Here is a 25,755-nt window from a genome sequence, read left to right as displayed (position 1 = left end):
GTGGTACAGACACTCCAACTGTAAAACTTACTTCCAGTTCTAGACATCCCAATTGCAGTGTCCCTTAGAGTGTTTGTTCTTTTATATAATGTAGGTTTTGATTAGGTGGTGTATAAACAGCACGATTCAAGGTTTTTTTTTAATCTAACAGTATCTTGGAGGCCAGGGGAAGGTCAATTTGTATACCAATAATTTGTACATCATACTATTATTAAAAGCATGACTTTTATTTCCTACTTGTATATAGTCTAAATGAATTAGTGCTTAACTTAAAAATAAATCTTTCTCTATATAAACCATGAAAGCAGATAGATACAAGTTTTAATCTGTTTATCAGAGAAAGAACATTTAACTATTTGAATTATACTTCCTATTTGTTTTGATGCTTTGATCTTTGAATTAAAATGTGATTTTTCTAAAATGTCAGTCTTCAAAGCCCCATCACTGCTGTCCTTCGAGGTAAATAGAGTAATTCCCTCAAGAAGCTTACCTCTACTGAACTAAAGTTTGAATTAGCTGATGTTACTATGTGTAAAATACTAAGCTGGCACTTCAGAAAATAAGACTAAACTAAAATAACTATAATAATGCAGAATATAACACGAGCAACATTCTAAAGTGACACAATTGTATCCATGTTGGATACTGAATTACAGAATGGAGTAGATTTGAGGATAGCTTTTAGCAAAGTCATTTATATGCCTACATACAAATACATAGGTTTAATCATTCAATATTTATGTATATATGGCAATATATTACATGTTTATATGTACATATATGTTACATTATTATATATTATATGGTATATCCTTATTATTATATATATAAGAATTCCTAGATCTCCTTTGTAGTTCCTCCTTGACCCTTTGTTATGCAATCCCACTTTATCCACAGAAAATTGATTCACTTTTGGTTAATATAGAATATAGTTTGTATTTTCTAGACATTTGTAAAAACTGAGCCATATGCACATACTCTTATGTATGACTTTTAAGTCACTGAGACTCATTATTTTGAGATTCATGCATGTGGTAGTATCATGGGTACATTCTTTTTTATTGGTGAATAATATTCCATTGTATGGATATATCAGTTTCTCCAATACTATTTATTTATTCTCCATTATTCTTTAAAGTATTTTTAATCTTAGTCATTCTCATATAGTGATATGTAGTGATATCTCAGGTTTTAATATAATATCTTAATAACTAAGGGTGCTAATGCTGTTGTCCTATGATTATTTACCACTCTTTTCCCTTTTTTGTGAAGAATTAGTGAATTTTCATTAATCTATTTGTTTCCTTATCATTAAGTTTTGAAGAGATTTTATACTCTGGATTCCAGTCCTTAGTTATAAGAGTTAAAATATTTCTACAAGTCTATGACTTCTATTTTCATTTTCTTAAAAGTATCTATTGAAGAACTGATGTTTTATATTTTAAACTCCAATGTATCATATTTTTCTTTTAAAGATCATGCTTTTGGTGTCATATTTAAGATTATTTTTCCTAGCACAAGATCAAAAGTTTTTCCCAATGTAGTTTTGGAAGTTTTTAGTTATTGCTCTTATATTTAGGTCTGTGTTTCATTATGAGTTCATATTTGTGGGTGGTATAAGATATAAATGAATTCCTTCTTTCATTTCTCTCTTCCCTCCTTCCTTTATTTCTGCATATGATTGTTGAAATTCTTAAAAACTGTTTTTTTTAAATAACTGATTTTCTCCACCAAGTTGACTTTGGAACTTTGTCACTGTTACCATGTACATGTGGATCTGCTGTCTATCCTGTCCTACTGCTCTTTTAATCTGTGTTTATAACATGTTTGAACATTTGTTATGTCAAAGAGGAATTAGTCATACTCTTTATTCTTTTGGGGTTCAGAGGTAAGATGGAGAATCAAGGAAGTAATTAAAGTCAAAGGATTTGGACACAATATCAGGAAGATCTTCAGAACATCTGGAATTGTCCAAACACCAATGGTCCACTTCAAAATATAGCAAATTGTCAGAAATCAGAGGGGCTCAAAGACTGTGTTACCACTGCTGAAAGTTGTTGTGAGATAAACTTCTGCATTAGTTTGAAATGTAATTTTCTGTTTGCAAATACACAGATATATGGATTAAAATCATCTTTGAAACCTCATAGTTCTTCAACACTAATACCCAAATTAATCACAATTTTAGTAGATTTTAGTATCCAAATAGGTTTGAAAAATACTCATGCCATCTTAACTAAAACAACCCTGCTGAAATCACCACCATCTTCCATTTATCTGCTGCAGGAGCCTTTATCTGATCTCCTTATATCCACAACTGCCATCCCCAACATATTTATGAAGGACGGTGTGAAGTTTTAAAGGCAAAACTGTTAACATTATGTGTTGCTCCCTGTCAAGCAACAAGGTCCGATGTATCTCCTCAGGGCCCGCCTGAGGAGAATACAGGGCGGAGCAGGTCAGCTCAATGGAAACCCACGAGAGCTGGGAGGTCTGTCAGCAAACGAAGCACAGCAGGAACTGTTTATTGAGGGAGTTACACAGCTTTTATGTAGGGTGGGGGCTAGGTGGGAACCAATTAGCTTAAAGGTCAGCAAGGCACAGGGGAATCACACAGGGGAGAGTCCCATAGGACTCAATGGCAAGCAGGAGCTGATCACATTCAGAAACTGCTGCTAATCAATCCCTGACAGTAGTGGGTGGAGATGAGCAGGCCAATCAGGGAGTTTGCTGGGTAAGAACACATTTTTCAGTTTCCCAGGGAGAGTGGCAGTACAAAGAAGTCTGGGTAAACTGTTGGTGGATCAGGCAGTGCCACGTATGAGGAAGAGGTTGCCATGAGGGTGCAGCTGCCATTAGGGTGCGTACCCTACAATTATGCCCCTATTTAAATGCTTCTGTCTCTTCCCATATATCTTTGTGCAGAATCCAAAGTCATAACCTACCTGGACCCAAGGATCCAAGTGAACTGAACCTGTCTACCTCTCCAGTCTTCTTTTGCACCACTTTCTCATTTAGTCTGTGTGTTCTTGAAAAGCTGGCTTGCTTTCAACCAACAAATTGGGCCAAGATCTTTCTTCCACCCCAGGAAATTTGCTCATGCTGTTTCCTTTGCTTGGATGTCCCTTATGTTATCACTCCTCTTTGCCTGGCTATTGACCTTCATGGTCTCAGTTTAATCAGAGGTGATGTCCCAGTACCTTAGATCAAGACAGGTTTATGTACTTCATAACACAGTGTGGCCCACCTCCACGGCAGCACTTCTCATAATTGAGATTATTTAGGTTGAAACTCCTAATTGTAGTTGCTGCCTTTCGACTTGATTGTAAATTCTGGAAGGTTAGGGATTGTCTAGAGTCACCATTTATGTCAGCTTTCATCTAGCATGATGGCTAACACCAAGTATATTCCTCAATTAACATGTTGGATGAGATTTTAATGTTATGCATTGGATTAGGTAATTCATACAATCACAAAACTCTAGAACCAGAAAATACCACAATAATTTTCAAGCCCATCCTACTAACCTAATGTATTCAGAACTGAAGGCTTAGAAAGATTAAATCACAGTGGTGTGCAGTGGCGCATGCCTGCAATCCCAGCCACTGAGGCAGGAGATTGTGAGTTCAAAGCCAGCCTCAGCAACTTAGTGAAGCCCTAAGTAACTAAAGGAGATCCTGACTCAAATTAAAATATAAAAAAGTCTGGGGATGTTTCTCAGTAGTTAAGCACCCCAGGATTCAATCCTTGGTATCAAAATAAATAAATAAATAAAAAATAAATAAATGAAATCACTTGTTCAAAGTTAATAAATAGTTTAGTGGCAGAACCAAAATTCAGTGAAACCTAGGTTTTCTCACTCCCAATTCACTGTTTTGTCTAACACATCAAATTGCCTCCCTAATACAGCATTTTTAATTTCACAATATTATTTTTCAGTTACTAAGGAAAACAGTACAATACCCAGTACTAATGAGTTGGAAGGAGAAAGAAGTATAATTTGATAATCAAAAGGAAAATTAATGGCAATTTTTTTCTTTTTATTGTGTTTAATTTTGTGGCACAGTTATATTATACCAATATTCTCCATGCATCTCTTGTTTATCTTCTATTAAGAACATTATTAATGAATATTGCCAATCAAACAATTATCACGAATATCACAATTATCATAGAAATGAATTTGTTTTTTTATTTAAGTTAAGTCTGACTGGGAGAGTTTTTTTGAGGACTTATTGCTGTGTGATCTTATAATATTTTTGAGTACTGATCTGTAATATGGAATTTGCTATTGGAAATTTGGCTATGGGATCTAAAAAATAGGAAGAATATTAAAAATCATCTGCCAACCAGTACATCTCCACATTTAATAAGCAGTCTCCTATTGCTCTTATTTTAAATTTGCTCTTAAAATAAATGATTATAATTTTCTAGAATAAAGAAATAATGATTAGAGGATCCAAGATGGCGGTCTAGAGGGAGGCTGCGTTCCTTGTCGCTCTGCAATGGCCGGATTCAAGCAGAGGATATCTGTTTCTCGGTGAGGCAGTTCTTGCTGCTTATCGATCCCCTGCTCTTTACCCCATTTGTCTGCTGTGATCACCTGCAATCGGCCAGCATATCGATGACTTTTTTGAGAGCAGATTGCTCACTGTCAGGCGTCTATCATCCTCCATTTGCCTGCCTCTCGCCGGTCCATCGCCTGCCTTACCCCTATCCATCACCCAACGCTCGAGGTTCACCTCCAGATCGTCCGACAGCTGCCAGCAGACTGAACACAGACCACCAGTGGAGAACCAGCTGCCTGCTGCTGCCTGGAAGTTCACTGTTACAGTACCTGCAGGTTTGATTACACGTGGCTGCTGCCATTTGAGACAACAGCCAGGCCCTGTAGGACCCCTGGCCGGATTGACTGAGTCACGTCTCCAGGATCCCTCAGCCCAACCGATCACTCCCTGCCTCTGGGGCCCTCACACCAACTGACTGCTCCCTGCCGCCAGGACCCCCAGACCAACTGACTGCGCCCTATCACCGGGAACCCAGACCAACTGATTACACCGGGCCTCCTGGATCCCACAAGCACACCAAACACACCCGACCTCCAGGACCACTGCGGGACCAACTGCATCCTGTCTCCAGGACCTCCAGCTGACCACGTCCATCCCTGAGCTACAGCTCCCCATTTGCCAACACATTTGGAAGCCAGAGCAGCCATCTTGGATAATCCTGGAAGCCGTAGCTCTGATCTTTGGGTGGGGCAAATCCCATCCTGAGACGCCTGCTGGAGGATGAAGCTCATTGTCAGGTACCTCTTATATATCAGGCTACTGAACACTGGGAGCTTTCATTAGTATATGACTATTATACAGTAGATTTTCTTTTTTCTCCTTTTTTAAAAAAAATTTAAGTTTTTATTTCTTTACCTTTCTTGCTTTCTTTTCCTTCTGTTTACTTGTTCCCTCAGGGTCGCTTTCTCCCTTATTTACATGATGTTATTGTCCCCATAGGGGCTATTTGGTCTAGGATTGCATAGTGTCTGATTTGGGCACTGCTAATATTGATCTCCCTTTAAAGAAAGGGTTTGGAAACCTATAGAGCCACTATAAGCCTATAGGGGGAAGTCTGCAAAATACCCCAGATCTGCAGCGCTAGAGGGGAAGTTACATGAACAACATGAAAAAAACAAGGGAAGAAAAATGATCCAAACAAATCTAGATTCTATAGTAATAGAATCCAATGACAGTATATTAGAAGAAATGTCAGAAAAGGACTTCAGATTATACATGATTAAGATGATTCGTGAAGAAAAGGATGAGATAAGAGAGCAAATGCAGGCAATGAATGATAATACCAATAAGTTGAAAGAGCACCTGCAGGAAGCAAAAGATCATTTCAACAAAGAGATAGAGATTCTCAAAAAAAAAAAAAACAAAAAAACAAAAAAAAAAACAAAAAACAAAAACAAAACAAAAAAAACAAACGGAAATCCTTGAAATGAAGGAGACAATAAACCAAATAAAAAACTCAATGGAAAGCATCACCAACAGTCTAGACCACTAGGAAGACAGAACCTCAGACAATGAAGACAAAATATTTAATCTTGAAAATAAAGTTGCCGAAACAGAGAGGATGGTAAGAAATCATGAACAGAATCTCCAAGAACTATGGGACATCATGAAAAGACCAAATTTAAGAATTATTGGGATTGAGGAAGGCACAGAGATACAAACCAAAGGAATGAACAACCTATTCAATGAAATAATATCAGAAAATTTACCAAACCTCAAGAATGAAATGGAAAATCAAATACAAGAGACTTACAGAACACCAAATGCACAGAATCACAACAGATCCACACCAAGGCACATTATAATGAAAATGCCTAACATTCAAAATAAAGATAGGATTTTGAAGGCCGTGAGAGAAAAGCATCAGATTACATATAGGGGGAGACCAATACGAATAGCAGCCAACTTCTCAACCCAGACTCTAAAAGCTAGAAGGGCCTGGACCAACATATTTCAAGCTCTGAAAGAACATGGTTGCCAACCAAGAATCCTATACCCAGCAAAACTAACCTTCAGATTTGAAGATGAAATAAAATCCTTCCATGATAAACAAAAGTTAAAAGAATTTACAAATAGAAAGCCTGCACTACAGAATGTTCTCAACAAAATATTCCATGAGGAGGCAATGAAAATCAACAATGTAGGCCAGCAAAGTGAGGAACTACCTTAGAGAAAAACCACTCAAAGGAGAAACCAAGCCAACTTAAAAACCAAAAATAAGCCAAGAGACTGGGAATACAAATCATTTCTCAATAATAACCCTGAACGTTAATGGCCTAAACTCATCAATCAAAAGACATAGACTGGCAGAATGGATTAAAAAAAAAGACCCAACAATATGCTGCCAGCAAGAGACTCATCTCATAGAAAAAGACATCCACAGACTAAAGGTGAAAGGATGGGAAAAAACCTACCACACACATGGACCCAGTAAAGGAGCGGGGGTTTCCATCCTTATATCAGATAAAGTGGACTTCAAGCCAAAGTTAGTCAGAAGGGATAAAGAAGGACATTTCATACTGCTTATGGGAACCATAAATCAGGAAGACATAACAATAGTAAATATTTATGCCCCAAACAATGGTGCATCCCTGTACATCAAACAAATCCTTCTCAATTTCAAGAATCACATAGACCACAACACAATAATTCTGGGCGACTTTAACGCACCACTGTCACCACTAGATAGATTTTCCAAACAAAAACCAACCAAAGAAACCATAGAACTCAATAACACAATCAATAACCTAGACTTAATAGACATATATAGAACATTCCATCCATCAACGAGCGGATACACTTTCTTCTCAGCAGCACACGGAAACTTCTAGGAAATAGACCATATGTTATGCAACAAAGCAGCCCTTAGGAAATGCAAAAAAATAGAGATACTGCCTTGTGTTCTATCAGATCATAATGGACTAAGAGTAGAAATCAATGACAAAGTAAAGAAAGGAAATTACTCCAACACTTGGAGACTAAATAATATGCTATTGAATGAAACATGGATAACAAAAAACATCAAGGAGGAGATTAAAAAATTCTTAGAGGTCAATGAGAACGATGATACAACATATCAAAATTTCTGGGACACTATGAAAGCGGTACTAAGAGGAAAATTCATTGCATGGAGTGCATTCCAGAAAAGAATGAAAAGTCCACAATTAAATAACCTAACATTACAGCTCAAAGCCCTAGAAAAAGAAGAACAGAATAGCAGCAAAAGTAGTAGAAGACAGGAAATAATTAAAATCAGAGTTGAAATCAATGAAATTGAAACAAAAGAAACTATTCAAAAAATTGACATAACAAAAAGTTGGTTCTTTGAGAAAGTAAACAAAATAGATAAACCCTCAGCCACACTAACAAAGAGGAGAGAGAAGACTCAAATTAATAAAATACATGATGCAAAAGGAAATATCACAACAGACACCACAGAGATACAGAACATAATGAAAAGCTACTTTGAAAATCTGTATTCCAACAAAATAGAAACTACCAAAGACATTGACAAATTTCTAGAGACATATGCTCCTCACAAACTAAACCAGGAGGACATACACAATTTATACAGATCAATATCAAGCAATGAAATAAAAGAAACCATTAAAAATCTACCATCCAAGAAAAGCCCAGGACCAGACGGATTCTCAGCCAAGTTCTACAAGACCTTCAAAGAAGAACTCATTCCAATACTTCTCAAAGTATTCCAGGAAATAGAAAAGGAGGGTACCCTACTGAACTCATTCTGAGAAGCTAATATCACCCTCATACCCAAACCAGGAAAAGACACATTAAGGAAAGAAAGTTTTAGACCAATATCCTTGATGAATATAGATGCAAAGATCCTTAACAAAATATTGGCAAACTGTATCCAAAATCAGATTAAGAAAATTGTGCACCATGATCAGGTGGAGTTCATTCCTGGAATGCAAGCATGGTTCAACATTTGTAAATCAATCAACGTAATCCATCATGTCAATAGACTGAAAGATAAGAATCATATGGTTATTTCAATTGATGCAGAAAAGCATTTGACAATATACAACACCCCTTCCTGCTGAAAACACTAGAAAAAATAGGGATAGTAGGAACATACCTGAACATTGTAAAGGCTATTTATGCTAAGTCCATGGCCACCATCATTCTTAATGGAGAAAAACTGAAACCATTCCCTTTAAAAATGGGAACAAGAGAGGGATGTCTTCTTTCACCACTTCTATTTAACATTGTCCTCGAAACTCTAGCCAGAGCAATTAGGCAGACTAAAGAAATTAAAGGGATACGAATAGGAAAAGAGGAACTTAAGCTGTCACTATTTGCGGTGACATGATTCTATATTTAGAGGATCCAAAAATCTCCTCCAGAAATCTTCTAGACCTCATCAATGAATTCAGCAAAATAGCAGGCTATAAAATCAACACGCATAAATCTACAGCATTTTTATATGCAAGCAATGAAACATCTGAAAGGGAAATGAGGAGAACAACTCCATTTGCAATAGCCTCAAAAAAAAAAAAAATAATAATTACTTGGGTATCAATCTAACCAAAGAGGTAAAAGATCTCTACAATGAAAACTACAAAACACTGAAGAAAGAAATTAAGGAAGACCTTACAAGATGGAAAGATCTCCCATGTTCTTGGATAGGAAGAATTAATATTGTCAAAATGGCCATACTACCAAAAGTGCTATACAGATTCAATGCAATTCCAATTAAAATCCCAATGACATACCTCACAGAAATAGAGCAAGCAATCATGAAATTCATCTGGAAGAATAAGAAACCCAGAATAGCTAAAGCAATCCTTAGCAGGAAGAATGAAACAGGGGGTATCGCAATACCAGAACTTCAACTACACTACAAAGCAATAGTAACAAAAACAGCATGATATTGGCACCAAAATAGACAGGTAGATGAATGGTACAGAATAGAGGACACGGACACAAACCCAAATAAATACAATTTTCTCATACTAGACAAAGGTGCCAAAAATATGCAATGGAGAAAAGATAGCCTCTTCAACAAATGGTGCTGGGAAAACTGGAAATCCATATGCAACAGAATGAAACTAAACCCCTATCTCTCACCCTGCACAAAACTCAACTCACAATGGATCAAGGACCTTGAAATCAGACCAGAGACCCTGCATCTTATAGAAGAAAAAGTAGGTCCAAATCTTCACCTTGTTGGCTTAGGATCAGATTTCCTTAACAGGACTCCCATAGCACAAGAAATAAAAGCAAGAATCAATAACTGGGATAGATTCAAACTAAATAGCTTTCTCTCAGCAAAGGAAACTATCAGCAATGCGAAGAAAGAGCCTACAGAGTGGGAGAATATCTTTGCCACTCATACGTCAGATAGAGCACTAATTTCCAGAATATACAAAGAACTCAAAAAACTCTACACCAAGAATACAAATAAGCCAATGAACAAATGGGCTAAGGATATGAACAGACACTTCACAGAAGAAGATCTACAAGCAATCAACAAACATATGAAAAAATGTTCACCATCTTTAGTAATAAGAGAAATGCAAATCAAAACTACACTAAAATTCCATCTCACCCCAATTAGAATGACGATTATCAAGAACACAAGCAACAATAGGTGTTGGAGAGGATGTGGGGGAAAAAGGTACACTCATACATTGCTGGTGGGACTGAAAATTAGTCCAGCTACTCTGGAAAGCAGTGTGGAGATTCCTTAGAAAACTTGGAATGGATCTACCATTTGACCCAGCTATCCCACTCCTCGGCCTATACCCAAAGGACTTAAAATCAGCACACTACAAAGATACAGCCACATCAATGTTCATAGCGGCTCAATTCACAGTAGCCAGACTATGGAACCAACCTAGATGCCCTTCAATTCATGAATGGATAAAGAAACTGTGGTATATTTATACAATGGAATATTACTCAGCTATAAAGAATAATGAAATTATGGCATTTGCAGGCAAATGGATGAAATTGGAGAATATCATGTTAAGTGAGATAAACCAATCTCAAAAATCCAAAAGAGGAATGATCTCACTGATAAGCAGATGATGACACTTAATGGAGGGTGGGAGTGGGACAAGAATGGAGGAAGGAGGGACTGTATAGAGGGAAAAGAGAGGTGGGAGGGGTGGGGGGGAAGAAAAAAATAATGGAATGAATCAAACATCATTATTCTATGTAAATTTATGAATATGCAAATGGTATGCTGTTACTCCATGTACAAACAGAAACAACATGTATTCCATTTGTTTACAATAAAAATAATTTAAAAAAAAGAAATAATGATTAGATGCATTTCTCATTCACATAGAATAGGTATGTTGAGTAACAATTCATTTCAAAACTTGATAAGAAGACTCAGAGACACTAGGGGTACAACTACAAATAACAGGTAGAAAGCATAATTAATGTTCACTTAAAAATATTTGAATCCTACAACCATTATTACTTTGCTATTGTCATTACATGAATTATATGACTAATACAGACAGGCTACCTTGTCAGGCAATTGGATAAGTGTTAGAAATTTAAAGATTAATACATAGTCCCTGACCCACCAGTAACTTAAGATGTGATGGAAACATTTTGAAAGCTAATATAGTTGCTTGTTTTCTTTCTATTATTGTTCCAGATTTTCAAAATCCAATTATATATTTAGAATACAATCTAAGTTACTGTTATGATTTAATTGTGAAGTGTCCCTCAAAAAGCTCTTGTGTGAGACAATATAAAGAAGTTTAGAGGTGAAATGCTTGAGTTATGAGAGCTTTAACCTAATCAGTGGAGTAATCCCTTGATAGGGATTAACTATAGGAAGGCAGGGTGTGGCTGGAGAAGGCGGGTCACAGGGTTGTGCCTTTGGGATAAATATTTTGTGAGCTGAGCTTAGTGTCTCTTTGCTTCTTAGTGCCATGTCTTGAGCCCCTTTGCTCCACTACACTCTTCTGCCATGATGTTCTGCCTCATCTTGAGCCCCAAGGAATGGAGTTGACCTTCTGTGGACTAAGACCTCTGAAACTGTGAGCCCCAAATAAATTTTCATTCCTCTAAATTGATCTCGTTAGTCTTTTGGTTATAGCAAAAGAACTGACTACAACATTTACTGTAACATTAAAAACTTTAAAATATAGTGGATTCATAGAGGTGGTGGTTTTCTCTCCCTCACGGAAGAGGCCATCTGTTCCTGGCTAGCAGGGACCTTTGTAGAGGATGTCATCCCAGAAGCTGCTTCCTCCTATTCATCTGCTTAATATCTTTTTTCTCCTGGTAAAAGATAGTTTATCCGCACAATTTCACTCTATGAAAAGGGAAAGAGGGAGAAAATAAAATATAGGCCATTTTTTTAAAATGAGTACCACTGGAAGGCTTAGCACATTACTTCCACTAATATTTGATAGTCAACACTTGACTACATGCCCATTCCTACCTGCAAGATAGGCTGGGAAATATAGTATCTAGCTGAGAGTTCTATACCCATATGAACCACGGAGAGTATTCTATTAATAGGTAGAGTAGGAGAGAATGAATTACCAAGAACAACCAGCAGTCTGTCAGCTTTCCCTTCTAACCATGCAGGGTATCCATGTATCCTCTTCTGCCTTCTTTGACACTCACATCTTCAATAAAGCCCACCTAAAATCCCATTGAATTACTGCTATAGCTGAAAATTCAGTACTGAGATTGAATGTAGTCTTCACTATCAGATCTGGAAGTGGCTCCTGTTGATTTGGTAACAAGTTATAAGCATACCCTTGCTTCAATAAGTGAAGTTGGAGTAGGAACAAGATAACTACATTATCTTGTAGAATTAGTTTGTATCATTATACATTATCTTTTATCAAAAATGTAAACCATATAGAAGATTTTGTTTCATAGTACATGTTAAATTCTCCTAAGCAGGGATTGTGAATATGCTTTATCTCACTGGCAGGGTTAATTATTTTGGTTAACCAAATCCTGGCTCTGCTTCTCAGGAATGTTTCCTTTGTCTCTTATCCCTTGCATCTTGACCTTATATCTGAGAAGTTCTTTCTCAACGGTGCACATCAGAAGAGGCAAGAAAGATTGTTCTCTCTTGGTAAAACTCTGGAGGCTGAAATATTTTGTTACAGGTCCAACTTTACAGGTCATTGTATGCCAGGCTTGTGGTTTCTATATTAATAAAATTCTTTCAAAATCTAGCAGGATTCTTGCCTATTTGCTTATGATCGCTTCCATGTGGAGTAATCATGCTCAAAGGCATCTTTCAGAAAAAATCCTCTGTAGAACCCATAGATTTTCCCTTTCTCTTTATTGTATTTTGTCTTTAATTCATTGCCTCTTAATATCAGTTACCTTAATGCCATCTGAAACTACTGAACTTTATCCTTGTACTAGCTCTGAGGGATAATCTTACATCAGGCTTTTTGGGATATGGAAACAATTAGCTTTCTCCCCAATTAATGTAACTTTAATTTATTAAATTGAAGATGACAGGTAGACAGACTTTCCATTAGTAGAACTTAATTCCCTTCATTTATATTTGCAAATGGGCTGCTTCTTGCCTAACTTTATTGCATGTCTCTTGTAGCATTTTGTTAGAAGTTCAAAATAGCGGCCAACATACCAAAAATCTTACATTAAAAGAATAAGTGAAATAGGCCAAACCCAAAAAACCGAAGGCTGAATGTTTTCTCTAAGTGCATGACAATATATAACAGGAGGTGGGTGTTTGTTGGGGGAAGAGAAGAATGAAGGAACTTTGGATGATATAGAGGAATATGGGGTGGGAGGGAGTGGGGGACAGAAAGATAATAGAATGAAACAGACAGTATTATCCTATGTATATATATGATTACATGAATGGTGTGGATCTACATTGTGTACAACCATAGAAATGAGAAGTACCCCATTTATGTACACTGAATCAAAGTGCAGTCTATAAAATTAAAAACAATTAAATAAAAAGAAAAAGAAAAAAGAAAAAAAATCTTGTTCTTGGTAATAATAATGTGATATATTTCCAAGTGGGCTTATGGTTTGGAATGGCACACCAAGAGACATTGCTGGCTAGTTTATAATTTTGTCCTATCTACCCCACACCTAATGTGTTCAACTAATGCCATGCATTTCTGTTTTTTCATTCTGGAAATATCTCACTTCAAGGATTCAATTTATGTAACAATAGAATATATGTTAAACCACTGAAACCTAAAATACAAAATTTTGAATAAAGCAGAATTTTGTTTCTTTCTCATAACAGCAAGTAAATGCGCTACATAGTTGAGTGACTGATGCATTCATAAGGTCATGCAGATTTTCTAATCTTATTTCTTCACTCTCTTTCAGAGTATTGTCTTTACATTCATGATCTAAGCACATTTCCAGCTTGTAAGAAAGGAGAAATAGGGAAATGGAGTGCAAGAAATATCCTTTGGAACATGAACACATCCCTTCTGCTCCTATCCCCTTTGCAGAAATATAGTCAATCCCTGCTCCTGACTGGAAGGGAGGCTGGAACAAATAATTACTAGCAGGGGAACTATGATCCAGTTGAAACTCAGGGTGTTTTATAACTAAAAGGAAAAAGAGCAGAAGAATGGAGGCTTGCAGGCTCTGCGCTACTCCAGTGAAATTCCACTAATGTGGAGACATTTGGGTAGCAAATCATTGCATCACATGGTAATAATTGAGTGAATATGAATTTTAATAAAGGATAGTGAAAAAACAGAGGAAGATAGTGCCACCACCTTTTGTAAAAGACTGAATCAGTCCTCTGTAACAGATGGAATCTGTCGAAGATATAAAGAAATCTATACAGAAGATATAAAAAAAACCAAGTATGCAAATTTTTTTTTCTCAACCAAGTTTCAGTGGTAGAAGATCCTAGAGCCCTAAGACTCATGATTGTTTTTCCTTTTAACCTTGATCCTACTCAATATTGTTTTCAAAGATTGTAAAGTAGGCTACACATGTTGGAGCATACTATTTAGAAGAGTGGGTTCTTAGGAGGAAGAATTAATATGTGGGATATATAATGTGTGAAGTACAAACATTACATCCTATGACATGTGCATAGTTTATGGTTTTGATAGAATATCATTCTGAAATTTGATAGTAGTTCTCTGAATATAGCATAGTCTCAAAGTCTGGGGAATTTGAGTTTAGAATCAGTAAAACTCTGTGAAAAATACTTCAGTGTTGTTTATCAAATGCCCACTAATTATTTTCAGGGATTTTGCTAGACCCTGGGAATAAAAGATGAATCACACACTTTCCTTGTCCTTCATGAGTCTCATTCTCATGAAGTAGACCTATAAACTAATATGTATTATACAAAGGGATATGCACAAATATTAGGGCCATTTAAGCTATTCCTGTCATTGTAAGTCAGAGGAGTCAATTATGAAGAAAGAAACAAAAGTAAAAAAGATTTTGAAATCTCCAACCTCAAATTGTTGGACAGTAGAAAAGAAGTTTGGCTGAGAGTTAATGTCCTGGGAATTTGTTGAGAAAGAAGATAATTGAGTTCAACATTATATAAGTCAAGTTTTTTTTATTTTTAAGTTTTTTTCTTCTCTTTTCTTGTTCCTGAGGCTGTTTCTCCAACAAGTTCTAATCTGAAACCTTTGCCACACTCTAGGCAATTAGAATAAGATTTGATGAGTGGTGGGCTTTCATTTTACAAATAAACTAAATTGTTATTTAACCAGACATTTACTCAGTCATTTTGAGAATTCACTATGTACTGGGCTCTAGAAAAAGAAGAAAATTTTCATGTCCTCAAAGAACTCTCAGTCTAGAAGTAACCTAGAAAATGCACCAATGAATACAGCAGCATCCCAGAGATGGAGCATCATGCAGTGGATGCAGGCTCAAAAGTGAGAAGCTCCTGATTCAACTGGGAGGGTTCCTGAGGGCCTCTAAGGGGAACAAATACTTATTCTGAGTTTAGAGACTAAATAAACATCACCAGACAAAATGTGTCATGAAGTAAGAACAGCATGTACACATGGTTGGATACGTGAGGAAACAGGATATGTTTGGAGAGTAGAAAGAATTAAAGATGCAATGCAGTCAGGACATATCAATTTAAAACAATTATTGGGAGAGAGCTTGGATAATTTAGGTGATTCTCCTGACTTTAATTTCTTTAACTCCAAACAATCACCGAACACCTATTCATGTTCCAAGTCATATGCTTTGATATCAGAAAGTAATAATGAACAAAAATAGACATGATACTTGACTTTGGGGCATTCAAAAATTATGACAGAGATAGCCATTAACCAAAGAGGCTTATCAATAAATACATATACATATCAGATTGTGCAAAGGCCCAGGGGCATGAGAGAACTTGGTGATCTCAAAAAGCAGAGTAAAGGGCTTCAATTTCCTTTCTAATATTAAGTGGAAGTTTTGATGTTTTGTTAGACTTCTTCAAATTCTGATGCTTTTGTGACTCTAAAACTTCTTTCATTTAACATATATTCTAATAGTTTGGGCTTAAGATTTTTTGGTATGTTCAAAAAGTGAAGTGACATTGGAGAGGAGGTTGTTTTATTTTCAATATTTCCAAGCTATTTGAGGGTACAACCAGAAACATGAAGTCAAGTGTTAAAGATAGTTTTTGGCTTCCTGGTATACTTTTGTTTAAATCTTTCAGAACAATAAAATTCCACAAACATCCAGGAATTCTTCTCTGAATGTCTGTTTCAGGAAATGCCATACAAGCAAAAGGACAAATGACATCACAGCAATAGACAAGACATATAATGTGGAAATCTCCACACCCCTGGGATGGTTGGGGAGAGTTGCCAACCATACTTGTTACCAACCACCAATGATTTGCAGTCTAAGTCATTAAAATTCAGAACACGTGGAAGACCTAGTTCAACCATAACTACATAGTGGGGAGGAAGGAGCAGAGATACTGTCTCCAGGGAATCTATTATTAATACTGTGATTACCTTGGGCAAGTTAGTTACTGTCCACGTGCCTCAGATCCCTCATTCATAAAATTAGAATGAAGAAAAGAATGGCCCTACCTCCTGTATGGAAGAAATTTGAGACTCAAATAATGAAAAATAATGAGAGGTTTGCTGTAAAATGAGAGAGAGAGGGAATATAATGAGTTTCCAAAGAAGCTGAAGGTACTCTGTTTCATACAATTATTTTTGTGTGTGTGGATGATACTTTTGTTGTTGTTACATTATAAAGTTGCCCCAATCAAAGGAAAATTTTGACCAGTCCATGTGTATTTCTATTTAGTTATTCATAACAGTTTTGTTGAGACATAATTGACACATAAAAATTTAATATATTTGAGGTACACAACAAAGTTTTGATTATATATATATATATATATATATGAAGTGATTTTTTTGTTTTTTCAAATTGTATTGTTCTACAAAACCCAGAAAGTTTGAAAAGTATTTTATGTAAGAAACTCTAAAATAAGTTCATCATTACTTATATTTAGTCAAAAAACCTACTTAACATCTTCATTCTGTAGTTCTTAAATTACCTACATATTTCTAAGCCTTATTTTTCAATAAATAACTGGTCCTTGAGGACATTAGAACCTCTTCAACTTCTTAGTGTTTCTCAAGGAGCTGACCTAGCCATGAGAGGGCACAGTGGACATTCCTGAATGACTGACTCAGATGATGGTCTACACTTGTTTTTGCATAGAAATGACAATGAGTCACTGTCTGGACCTTGTCCTCAGACTTGTAAATGTTAAGACCTTGGACCAATTCTTACCAGGCTCTGGTGGGCCTTTCTTCCTTGCCAAGGTCCCCAGGGACATGGTGCAGTTCCTTTTCCCTTTTGTATCCCTGTCACTCAGATCTCCAGGATTCTCTATCCATCATGCAGCACACTAGGATTGGAATTCCTAGAGTCCCCCTTTCTGTTCCTAACAAAGACAAACAGGACTTTTTTCATCTTGCATTTTAATGCTAGTTTCTCCTGATAATCAGATATGGGATAACAAAAATGACAAACTCAATCAAGTCACAAAGAATAAGAAATCTCACTGATTTCTGCCAGGTATACCTCCTGGTATATAATTTCATACTCCCTGACAGATACTATTGAGAAATCCCAATCTTTCATTCTTTAAGGAGAATTTCTTCATAAGTTCTACTCTAAGGCTGGTATATCTAGTCAGAAAGAGAAAAATGACATCAATTAATTTAATTTAGGTACAACAGTAGGCTGAATAATAGCCACTCAAAGATGTTTCAGGTCTTAATCCCAGGAAGCCATAAATGTTACTTTGTAAGAAAAACAAAATTTTTTGCAGTTGTGATTAAATTGACATGAAGAAATTATGTAGGTGAACCCTAAACACAATCACAGGTGTGTCTTTAGAGGATAGAAACAAACAGTGATTTGACACATATACAGGTAGAAGAGAAGCCAATGTGACCATGGGTGCAGAGGTATGAGTGATGTGCACTGTGAGAGAATAATTTTCTGATCAATTGATGGATTGACTTATATGAGGGACTGAACCCAGGTGTATTCTTTCACTGACATACATTCTCAAGCTGGTTTCAAACTTGGGATCCTCCTGCCTCAGCCTCTCAAGTAGCTGGGATTATAGGCATGTAACTCTGCCTGGCAGTTTCTGTTGTTTTAAACCATGAAGTCTGTAGTGATTTTTTGATTGCAGCTTCAGTAAACTAATGCAAGTGTCCACTTTGTCTCAAGTGAGTATCAAATGACTTCTGGGATAAATGATACCCTTGTCAAGGGGTTCTTGCCCCAGTTATCCTTTTCTGGTAGTTGATTATAAGCAGAGCAGACACTTCTCTTGCATTACTGGAAAGTTACACCTGAAAAAATGAAGTTTGAGAAAAGTGCAGAAAGAAGGATGAAGGTATTTGTCATTTAAGTTTTTCTTGTGAAGTCTTCATGGCAAATATCAGTTTCATTATGATATTTCAAAGATTCTGATAAAACTACAAAAAACTACTCTCTTCCTATTATTTTCGAGAGAAGTCTTTCAAAGCTTGGTAAAGACAATAACTTACATTAAACAATCTGGCTTGGAGAAAATTATATTGCAAAGAACCTCACTGACGAGTGTTCCCGCGTAACACGGAGCAGCTCTGTCCCTCAGGGATAGCTTGCAAGTCAACATATGTGGTCTGATCCCAAACCCCTTTCACAGAGTAGCAGAATAATAGTGATAAATAAAATAATAGTACCCATTTATGGGTTGTTTAAGCAGCCCTGTTTCACCATGTAACAAAAGTTTCTTAATCTCTTGTCTTCAGTTTCTTCATCTTTAAAGTAGGGGTACTAATATCCTGCTGGAGAACTATCATAAGAAGTAAGGGAGATTTCTGATTATTATATACCAAGGTCAGTGCCTAACACTTAGCTGTTACATGTTTAGAGTTGCTTCTATCATTTTTGTCTTTTTATTTATTGTTATTTTTCTGGAAGTAGCTGAGCCTTTAAACATTGGGTTTATTCTACTATTCGATAGTCTTGATCTTCTCAACACATTGCAGGAAACTATTTTGCCAACCAAAAGCTTTACCCTCATTTATTGAACTTAAAGCTCTAGTATGTGTTAGATTTTGAACTTTATGAAGTGGTGACAGTCCTTGGGTTCCTAATTTGCATCTGTTGTTTCTCCTTTAAGTATCACATGGTCATACAATCACAGTCTTACTTATAAATTTTATTAAATTACAAATTATTATTATTAAATTATCAATAAATAATATGCTCTCTACTGCTAATATTTAGGGTACTTTTCAGGATTAGATCATATATGAAATAGGAAGGTTTCAAATAATCAGATTATTAGAAAGGAAACAAATTTAACTTGAACTTGATATGCATTCACTCCAATTTTTCAAACCAAAGGTTGCAAACATTAATCAATTCATTAAATTAAGCATATTACTTGGAGTAAGGTCAGTATGATTTTATGAAATTTAGTTTCAATTATATCCCATGGCTGGTGTAATAAAATGTACTTTATATGAAAAAGAAAAAAAAAGAATTTGAAAGTCATGAGCTTAAGTTACTAGTGGAAAACTTTTTCTGTCATTTGTTGTTAAATTTGAGAAAGTTCATGTTTTAATAAGCTTTTATGGAACACCTATTATGCATCGTCAGTTTTTTTTTTTTTATATGAATGATTTTTCCCCCTCTTCCCTTATTATGAATGCACTGCGGTATAGGATGGGTACCCTGTGTTGATTTCACATTTTTCTTGCCCTTCAGTGGGCCTCTGGTACAAATTTGAGAGGATTCCTACTACCAAATAGACCCCAAAACTAGGTAGTAAAACACAAGTTCCTAAATTGAGTGAATCTGAGCTTTGCTAATCTGAGAATTAAGTCAGCTTTAACTGTTTACACCCAGTCCCTGTTCTTTTTATTCAGCAATGTCTTGAAAGTTTTCCAGTAAGACAAGACGGACTTTGGGAGGGGATAATGAAGGGACAGGTAGTGGGAGGCTTTGTTGGAGCGGCCCTTTGTTTTGAGGCAGGATAAGTTGCTGAGCCTGGGTTGGAGAAGAGGGAGGCCAACACCCAGAAAACTATTTCTAGCTCAAATTTCTTTACCAAAGCTCTTTAAGTTGAACTTTATTTATTTATTTATTTTTTGGGTGGGGGGAACAACCAGTCCAAAATTAGGTGTATGTGTTGTGTTTGTGGTGATTGTGCGGCATTTGTGATGTGTATGGGGCGCATGTGGTGAGTGTATGGCGTGGTGTGTGTGTGTGTGTGTGTGTGTGAGGTATGTGTGTGAATATGCGTGCGAGTGGTGTGTGTTTGTGGTTGTGTATGTGTGTGGTGTATGGTGCTGAATGTGTATAAGTGTGTGTGTATAGTGTGCTTGTGTGATGCTGGGGGTGTATGTGTGTGTATGGTGTGTGCACACCAGCGAGAAGGGACAGCGAGGGTCCCCACTTTTAACATGTCTGTCAGGCTCCACTTTTTCGTTGATATTTCAGCACTGGGTAGGCTGAGCCTGGGACTGCGGGGGACGCCTCCAAGTTCCACCCGGGACATCCTGAACTGCAGCCGCCACAACAGCAGGCTGAGCGCAGACAAAGGGGCCGGCGCGGGCGCAGACGGTGCGGCCGCCGGGGCAGCTGGCCGCGCGGGTGGGAGCCGGCGCGGACCCCGCCCGGGCTGGCTGGGCGCCCGCTCGGACTTCACTCAGTCTTTGACCCTCGGTCCTCCCGCCCTCCCGCGGGCTACGCCGCTGTAACCGCTGTCCCGGCCGCCGCTAGCTCCTTTTCGGGGCCGCCGGCAAAGAGCGTAGCACCGTGGGCCTGCGGCATGGCTGTGTCCTGGAGAAGCTGGCTGGCCAACGAAGGGGTTAAACACCTCTGCCTGGTAGGATGGCGGGCCCGGCGCTCGCGTTCCGTCTCTCCTGCAGCTAGTTTGATTCATTCTCCGAGCGTGCGCGGGTGGGAAGCTGGAAGTGGAAGTTTTGTCTCCAATTCGAACGGTTTCAGCTAGCAAAACTTTACGCTGTTAAAACCTGGAGATGATAAGGACCCTCCCCCCCCATCCCCATGCTTGAGAACATTCCTACATAGTGCTGGGAGAGCGGATGTGAAGGAGGGGAGAAGAGATTACTTTAAGAGAACACAGCTTTCTCTTAACCCTTTAACCATGTTTGTCCCCATTGCTTTTTTTCTGGGATTGCTTCCGTTTTGCTTAGGACAAGATGATGTCACAAATTTCTTAGTCTTATTTTGTACTTCAAAGGATACCTGCAGATCATTAGGCTGACCTGTTTGCCACCCAAAGCTTATCTCAGGTGAAGGGCCTGGGGTCAGGTTTATTTATGAGTGCTTTTCAACTTTCTGACTAATTGAGAAAACTTTCTGCAGTTATTCATTGAGATTGCATTTAAAGCTCTGCGTCCAAAAAATGGACTTGTTTCATTCATCAAGTGATGCCTTTTTAAAAAAATTTTGTTTTCTCTCTCCTTTTTGCTGATTGGTTTAGCTCATTTGGATGTCCCTGAATGTCCTGCTTTTCTGGAAAACCTTCCTGCTGTACAACCAAGGGCCAGAGTATCACTACCTCCACCAGATGCTGGGTGTAAGTGGGACTTGGGTGACCAGGTGGAATGGGTGTAATACAGCAGAACTTGATTAGTTCTCCCATTCTTCAAAGAAACCTTTGTTGTACACTTTTGAAACATTTGTTGATCTCCAAAGTGGTCAAATTTTCTTGATTTATCTTTTACACTCGTCTAGAATAAAACGATTAGCTTTTAAAAACCAAAGGTAGTGTCTGCTAACAATGAATCTGCCAGAGGCTATTAGAGCCTGAGAAGGGTTACTATTTGCAAACTGCAAAATGCCCTGAGGATTTGCTATACTAGGAGAACCAACTGATGACAGGCTTTTAGTTTGCACTTATCAAGGCTTTCATCCTGCCCATAAGCTTATCCAGGGGATTTCTGCCCTGTTTCTTTTACTGACAGTTTTCACAAAGTATGTGTCTAATGAGGTTATTCTTTCTAGGTAGTTCTCAGCTCCTTGCCTTAGGTTAGTGACTGATCATGGCTCTGGAATCCTGGTCTAGTATGAGGATAATATGGTGCAAAACTTTGCTCTGATTTGTTCACTTTGGTGAAATTTTTTCCTTTCTCTCTTCTGTTTCTGATCTCATTCTTCCTTCCTATCCTCCCTATCCTCTTCCTACCTAACCCCTTAACAAAAGACTGTGTCTCTGATGACATCTTACTTTGTATAGGGGGATTCTATTTTCTAAGCAACAAGCAAAAATTGTAAAATATATTGCAAAGTCTTATTGCACCTGAACAAGCAGATTTTGTCATTCTTTCTCATTGGGGAAGAAAACATTAAAAACAGGAAATGTATCACTTTGTTTTTCATAGTTTCATTACTGTTTAAAATTAGTTCAGATGAATTCAGTGGAACTAGTTCTACCTTTCATATTTTACATGTACAGACTACTTTTAAACCCTACCACCTCAAGTAGTGATTGGCACATTTTAAGCATGATGTTAAGTTGCAACTGAATTAACAATTGATATTTTATTATGTAACACAGTACTATTTTTCATAATTTATTGTCACACTATCTTTTTAAAGCTTAATACCTAGGTTGTTAGCTAATAGATTGAGTGTCAAAAATGAAGTTATTTTATTGGAAATTCTGATATCTGAACAATTCTTTCTTTCTTTCATCCATCCAACTTTCCATCCAACAACCCAAAACTGTTGTGAAACCTGTGCTTTTCAAATACATACAGGAAGAGTAAAACCCAGACCTTGAGTTGCTGGCAATCTAATGGAAAACCAACAAGTAAATAATTATAATTCAATAAACAAGTTTAGAAATCTTCTCTACTAAAACATAAGATCTGCTAATCTTTCATTCTTATTTTTTTTCCTGGAAATTTGCTGTTTGATGTGAATTAATGAACAGGAGATTTTTCAGTGGGAAGTTTATTATGTAACTTGAATAACATGGAAAAAAACTCTTGAGAGTAAAATTTGTTCTGGATCAAGAGGTATTTGTGATAATGTAAAATCTGAAGATTTGGAAACTTATTGTAATAACTTGGAAAGACATAACTGTACTTTGGATTTGAACTCTGTGACCCAGTATAAGCTGAAACAACAATTTAATAGGAAACTAATTATGTTGGAAGCCAAATATTTTTGTAAACCAATTTTTGTAAACTTGGATCCTGTGGAACTTTAAATATATGTTAGTGACAGTTCTGACAAAGTTCAACATATATATATGCACACATGCACACACAGCCAAATAAATTTTATTATCATTTAATTTCAAATCATGGCTCTTATTTTTGAATTTTTTTCTACATTTTTATTGGTGCATTATAGTTGTATATCTTGATGGTATTTGTTGTTACATATTCATACATACATAACAATATAATTTTATAATTTGACCAATATTACTCCTTAGCACTTCCCCACTCCCTCCCCACTTTCTACCCCTGAGTTCCTTTCCTCTACTGATCTCCTTTTGATTTTTAGGAGATCCACCCCTACCTTTCTTTTCCTTTATCCTCTTTAGCTTTCACATATGAGAGAACACATATGACATTTGACCTTCTGAATTTGACTTATTTCACTTAACACGGTAGTCTCTAATTCCATTCATTTTCCTGCAGATGCCATAATTTTATTTTTCTTTATGGAAGCCCAATAAAATGTTAAAACATTTCAAAATGTACTCCATCTCTTTACCTCCATCTCACTTGGTGCTTTTGTTTAAATGATATGACAAGTTAGAAAGGTTCAAGAACTGCTGGCATATAGTAGGGACTTAATAAACACTGGCCAAGAGAATGAAGGAATAGAGTGATAAAATGAACAAATGGAAGACAAGGAGCAAGAAAGGCAATGGGCAGACTGATAGGTCATTGCAAGTTAGTTTGCATGAAACTGAGCTGACCTTCGAGCCATCTAGTAAGGTTTTAACATTTTACCAAGAGTTCTTGTGGAAAGGAAAGGAAAGATGATCTATGACTTCTAAATGTCTCACTTTCCAGAAATTATCCATTATGAATTTGTCATTAATTTATCTAAACCTTTTGAATTAGGTGTTTTAAACCTTACAGTTTTTTTTTAGTGAAAAAAGAACCCCTATAATTTTGCTCACTACTTTATGGAGGAGTAATTTTATTTTTCCTATGTTTAACTTTTCTAATCTTGTGATGGTTGGAATATGGTTTCATAGAATAAGAATTTGCAGGTGCTTTTCAAAATATATCATTCTCTCTCTCTCTCTCTCTCTCTCTCTCTCTATATATATATATATATATATATGTGGTATAATAATGAGATACAATTAATTTTTAAGTAAATATTGCTGGTGCCTGTGTTTTATGTCTTTAATGACTAAATATTATTTGAATAATATCTTATAGCAGTACGTATTAGAACTTATCAAGCACTCAGCCCCAAAATGATAGAATTGTTGAAATCCTAAAGGGGGCATAAGTATTCTGATTTTATAAATCTCTTCTAGGGTGAATTTTAGGTTCACAAAAATCATGATGGTATTTATGGAAATCAATTTGATTGTACCATTTTAAAATACAGATGGAAACAGTATATCCATTTGCTGAAAAATTTGATAAAAGCATTGAATATAAAGGTTGCTGCCATTCAGCTGTAAAATGTGCCATAAAAGCAACATTACTGTGATATTATGGTCTATAAGGATCCACAGAATATATCTTATTTGTAGGAAGATACAGAACTGTTGCCAGAGATCTCTGCTTTGTACTGAAAATGATTACTTATTCAACCATTGATTTATACATATGATATGCCAGACACTTTACAAATATTTTGTTTTAGGTGGGAAGCTATGGTTTTCCCTTTACATATGAGAACATACAGTTGGAGGAGGCTGTGTGAGTTGCTTTAGGGTCTGGATGGTTAGGGTCAGAAGGAGAATTTGAATGGAGTCCTTTCTGATCTCTTTGCTTTTCCCTCATAGTACATACTTTTCTAAACTATTTCTCTTGCCCTTCTCAGGTACTTAAACCACTGGTTAGTATTATTCTTTATGAGTGCTGCCCAGTAGAAATACAATGCAAGACAAAGTAAGAAGGAGACAGAGGCATTAATTTTAAAAATAAGTTAAACCCAACATATTCAAAATATTACCACTTTGACAAGTAGTCATTACTAAAGAAATTAATAAGATATTTTAAAGTATTTTTTTCTATTAAATATTTGAAATACAGTATGTATTTTAAGCTCAGGCAGGTTACAATTCAGTCACTGAATTTTTATTAGAAACACCTTACCAGCATTTAGGCTTCATAAAATTTACAGGTCAATCCCCAGTACCCCCCACCCCCCGCAAATACCTGGGCCAATCTTGTGCAATTCCATATACCTCCGTGAGCTAAGGAATGTGAATAGTGTTCTTTCTGTGACTGTGTAGGAGTTAAGTATTCTGAAATTTGCATTTTAAGTTAGTATTGTACAATATAAAGGAAAACAATAAAATTCATGCTAATACTTTGAAAAATTTTATCTGATAACACAAATGTATCAACTTTAAAATTTAAGTTTTTTGGAATCAGATGCAGTGGCATGTGTCTGTAGTCTCAGTTGAAGCAGGAGGATCACTTGAGCCCAGAAGTCCAAGACCAGGGTAGGCAACAGAGAGAGACCCTATTCTCCC

General features: G+C 36.6%; 1 protein-coding gene and 1 long non-coding RNA gene across 4 annotated transcripts in view; one reads left to right on the top strand and one right to left on the bottom strand.

Moving 5' to 3' along the window:
• LOC306640910 overlaps positions 1–25,755 on the bottom strand; it is a 925,259-nt gene that overhangs the window by 125,194 nt on the left and 774,310 nt on the right. The gene's annotated exons all lie outside the window — the stretch shown is intronic.
• NOX4 (NADPH oxidase 4) overlaps positions 1–25,755 on the top strand; it is a 367,378-nt gene that overhangs the window by 150,793 nt on the left and 190,830 nt on the right. The window contains exons 1-2 of one of the 3 annotated variants that reach the window (XM_079105594.1): positions 20,652–20,928; positions 21,550–21,645. The exons of 1 other annotated variant lie outside the window; for it this stretch is intronic. In XM_079105594.1, the coding sequence (XP_078961720.1) occupies positions 20,872–20,928; positions 21,550–21,645 (153 nt within the window). In that variant the 5' untranslated portion in view covers positions 20,652–20,871. Of the gene's footprint in view, positions 1–20,651; positions 20,929–21,549; positions 21,646–25,755 lie in introns of those variants that run through there. One more of the 3 variants, XM_079105591.1, reaches the window with a different exon arrangement.

Source organism: Sciurus vulgaris (assembly GCF_902686455.1).
Source record: "Sciurus vulgaris genome assembly, chromosome: 11".
Classification (NCBI taxonomy): Eukaryota; Metazoa; Chordata; class Mammalia; order Rodentia; family Sciuridae; genus Sciurus; species Sciurus vulgaris.
The sequence above is the reverse complement of the archived record's forward strand: the minus strand, read 5'-3'. Positions and strand labels throughout refer to the sequence as shown.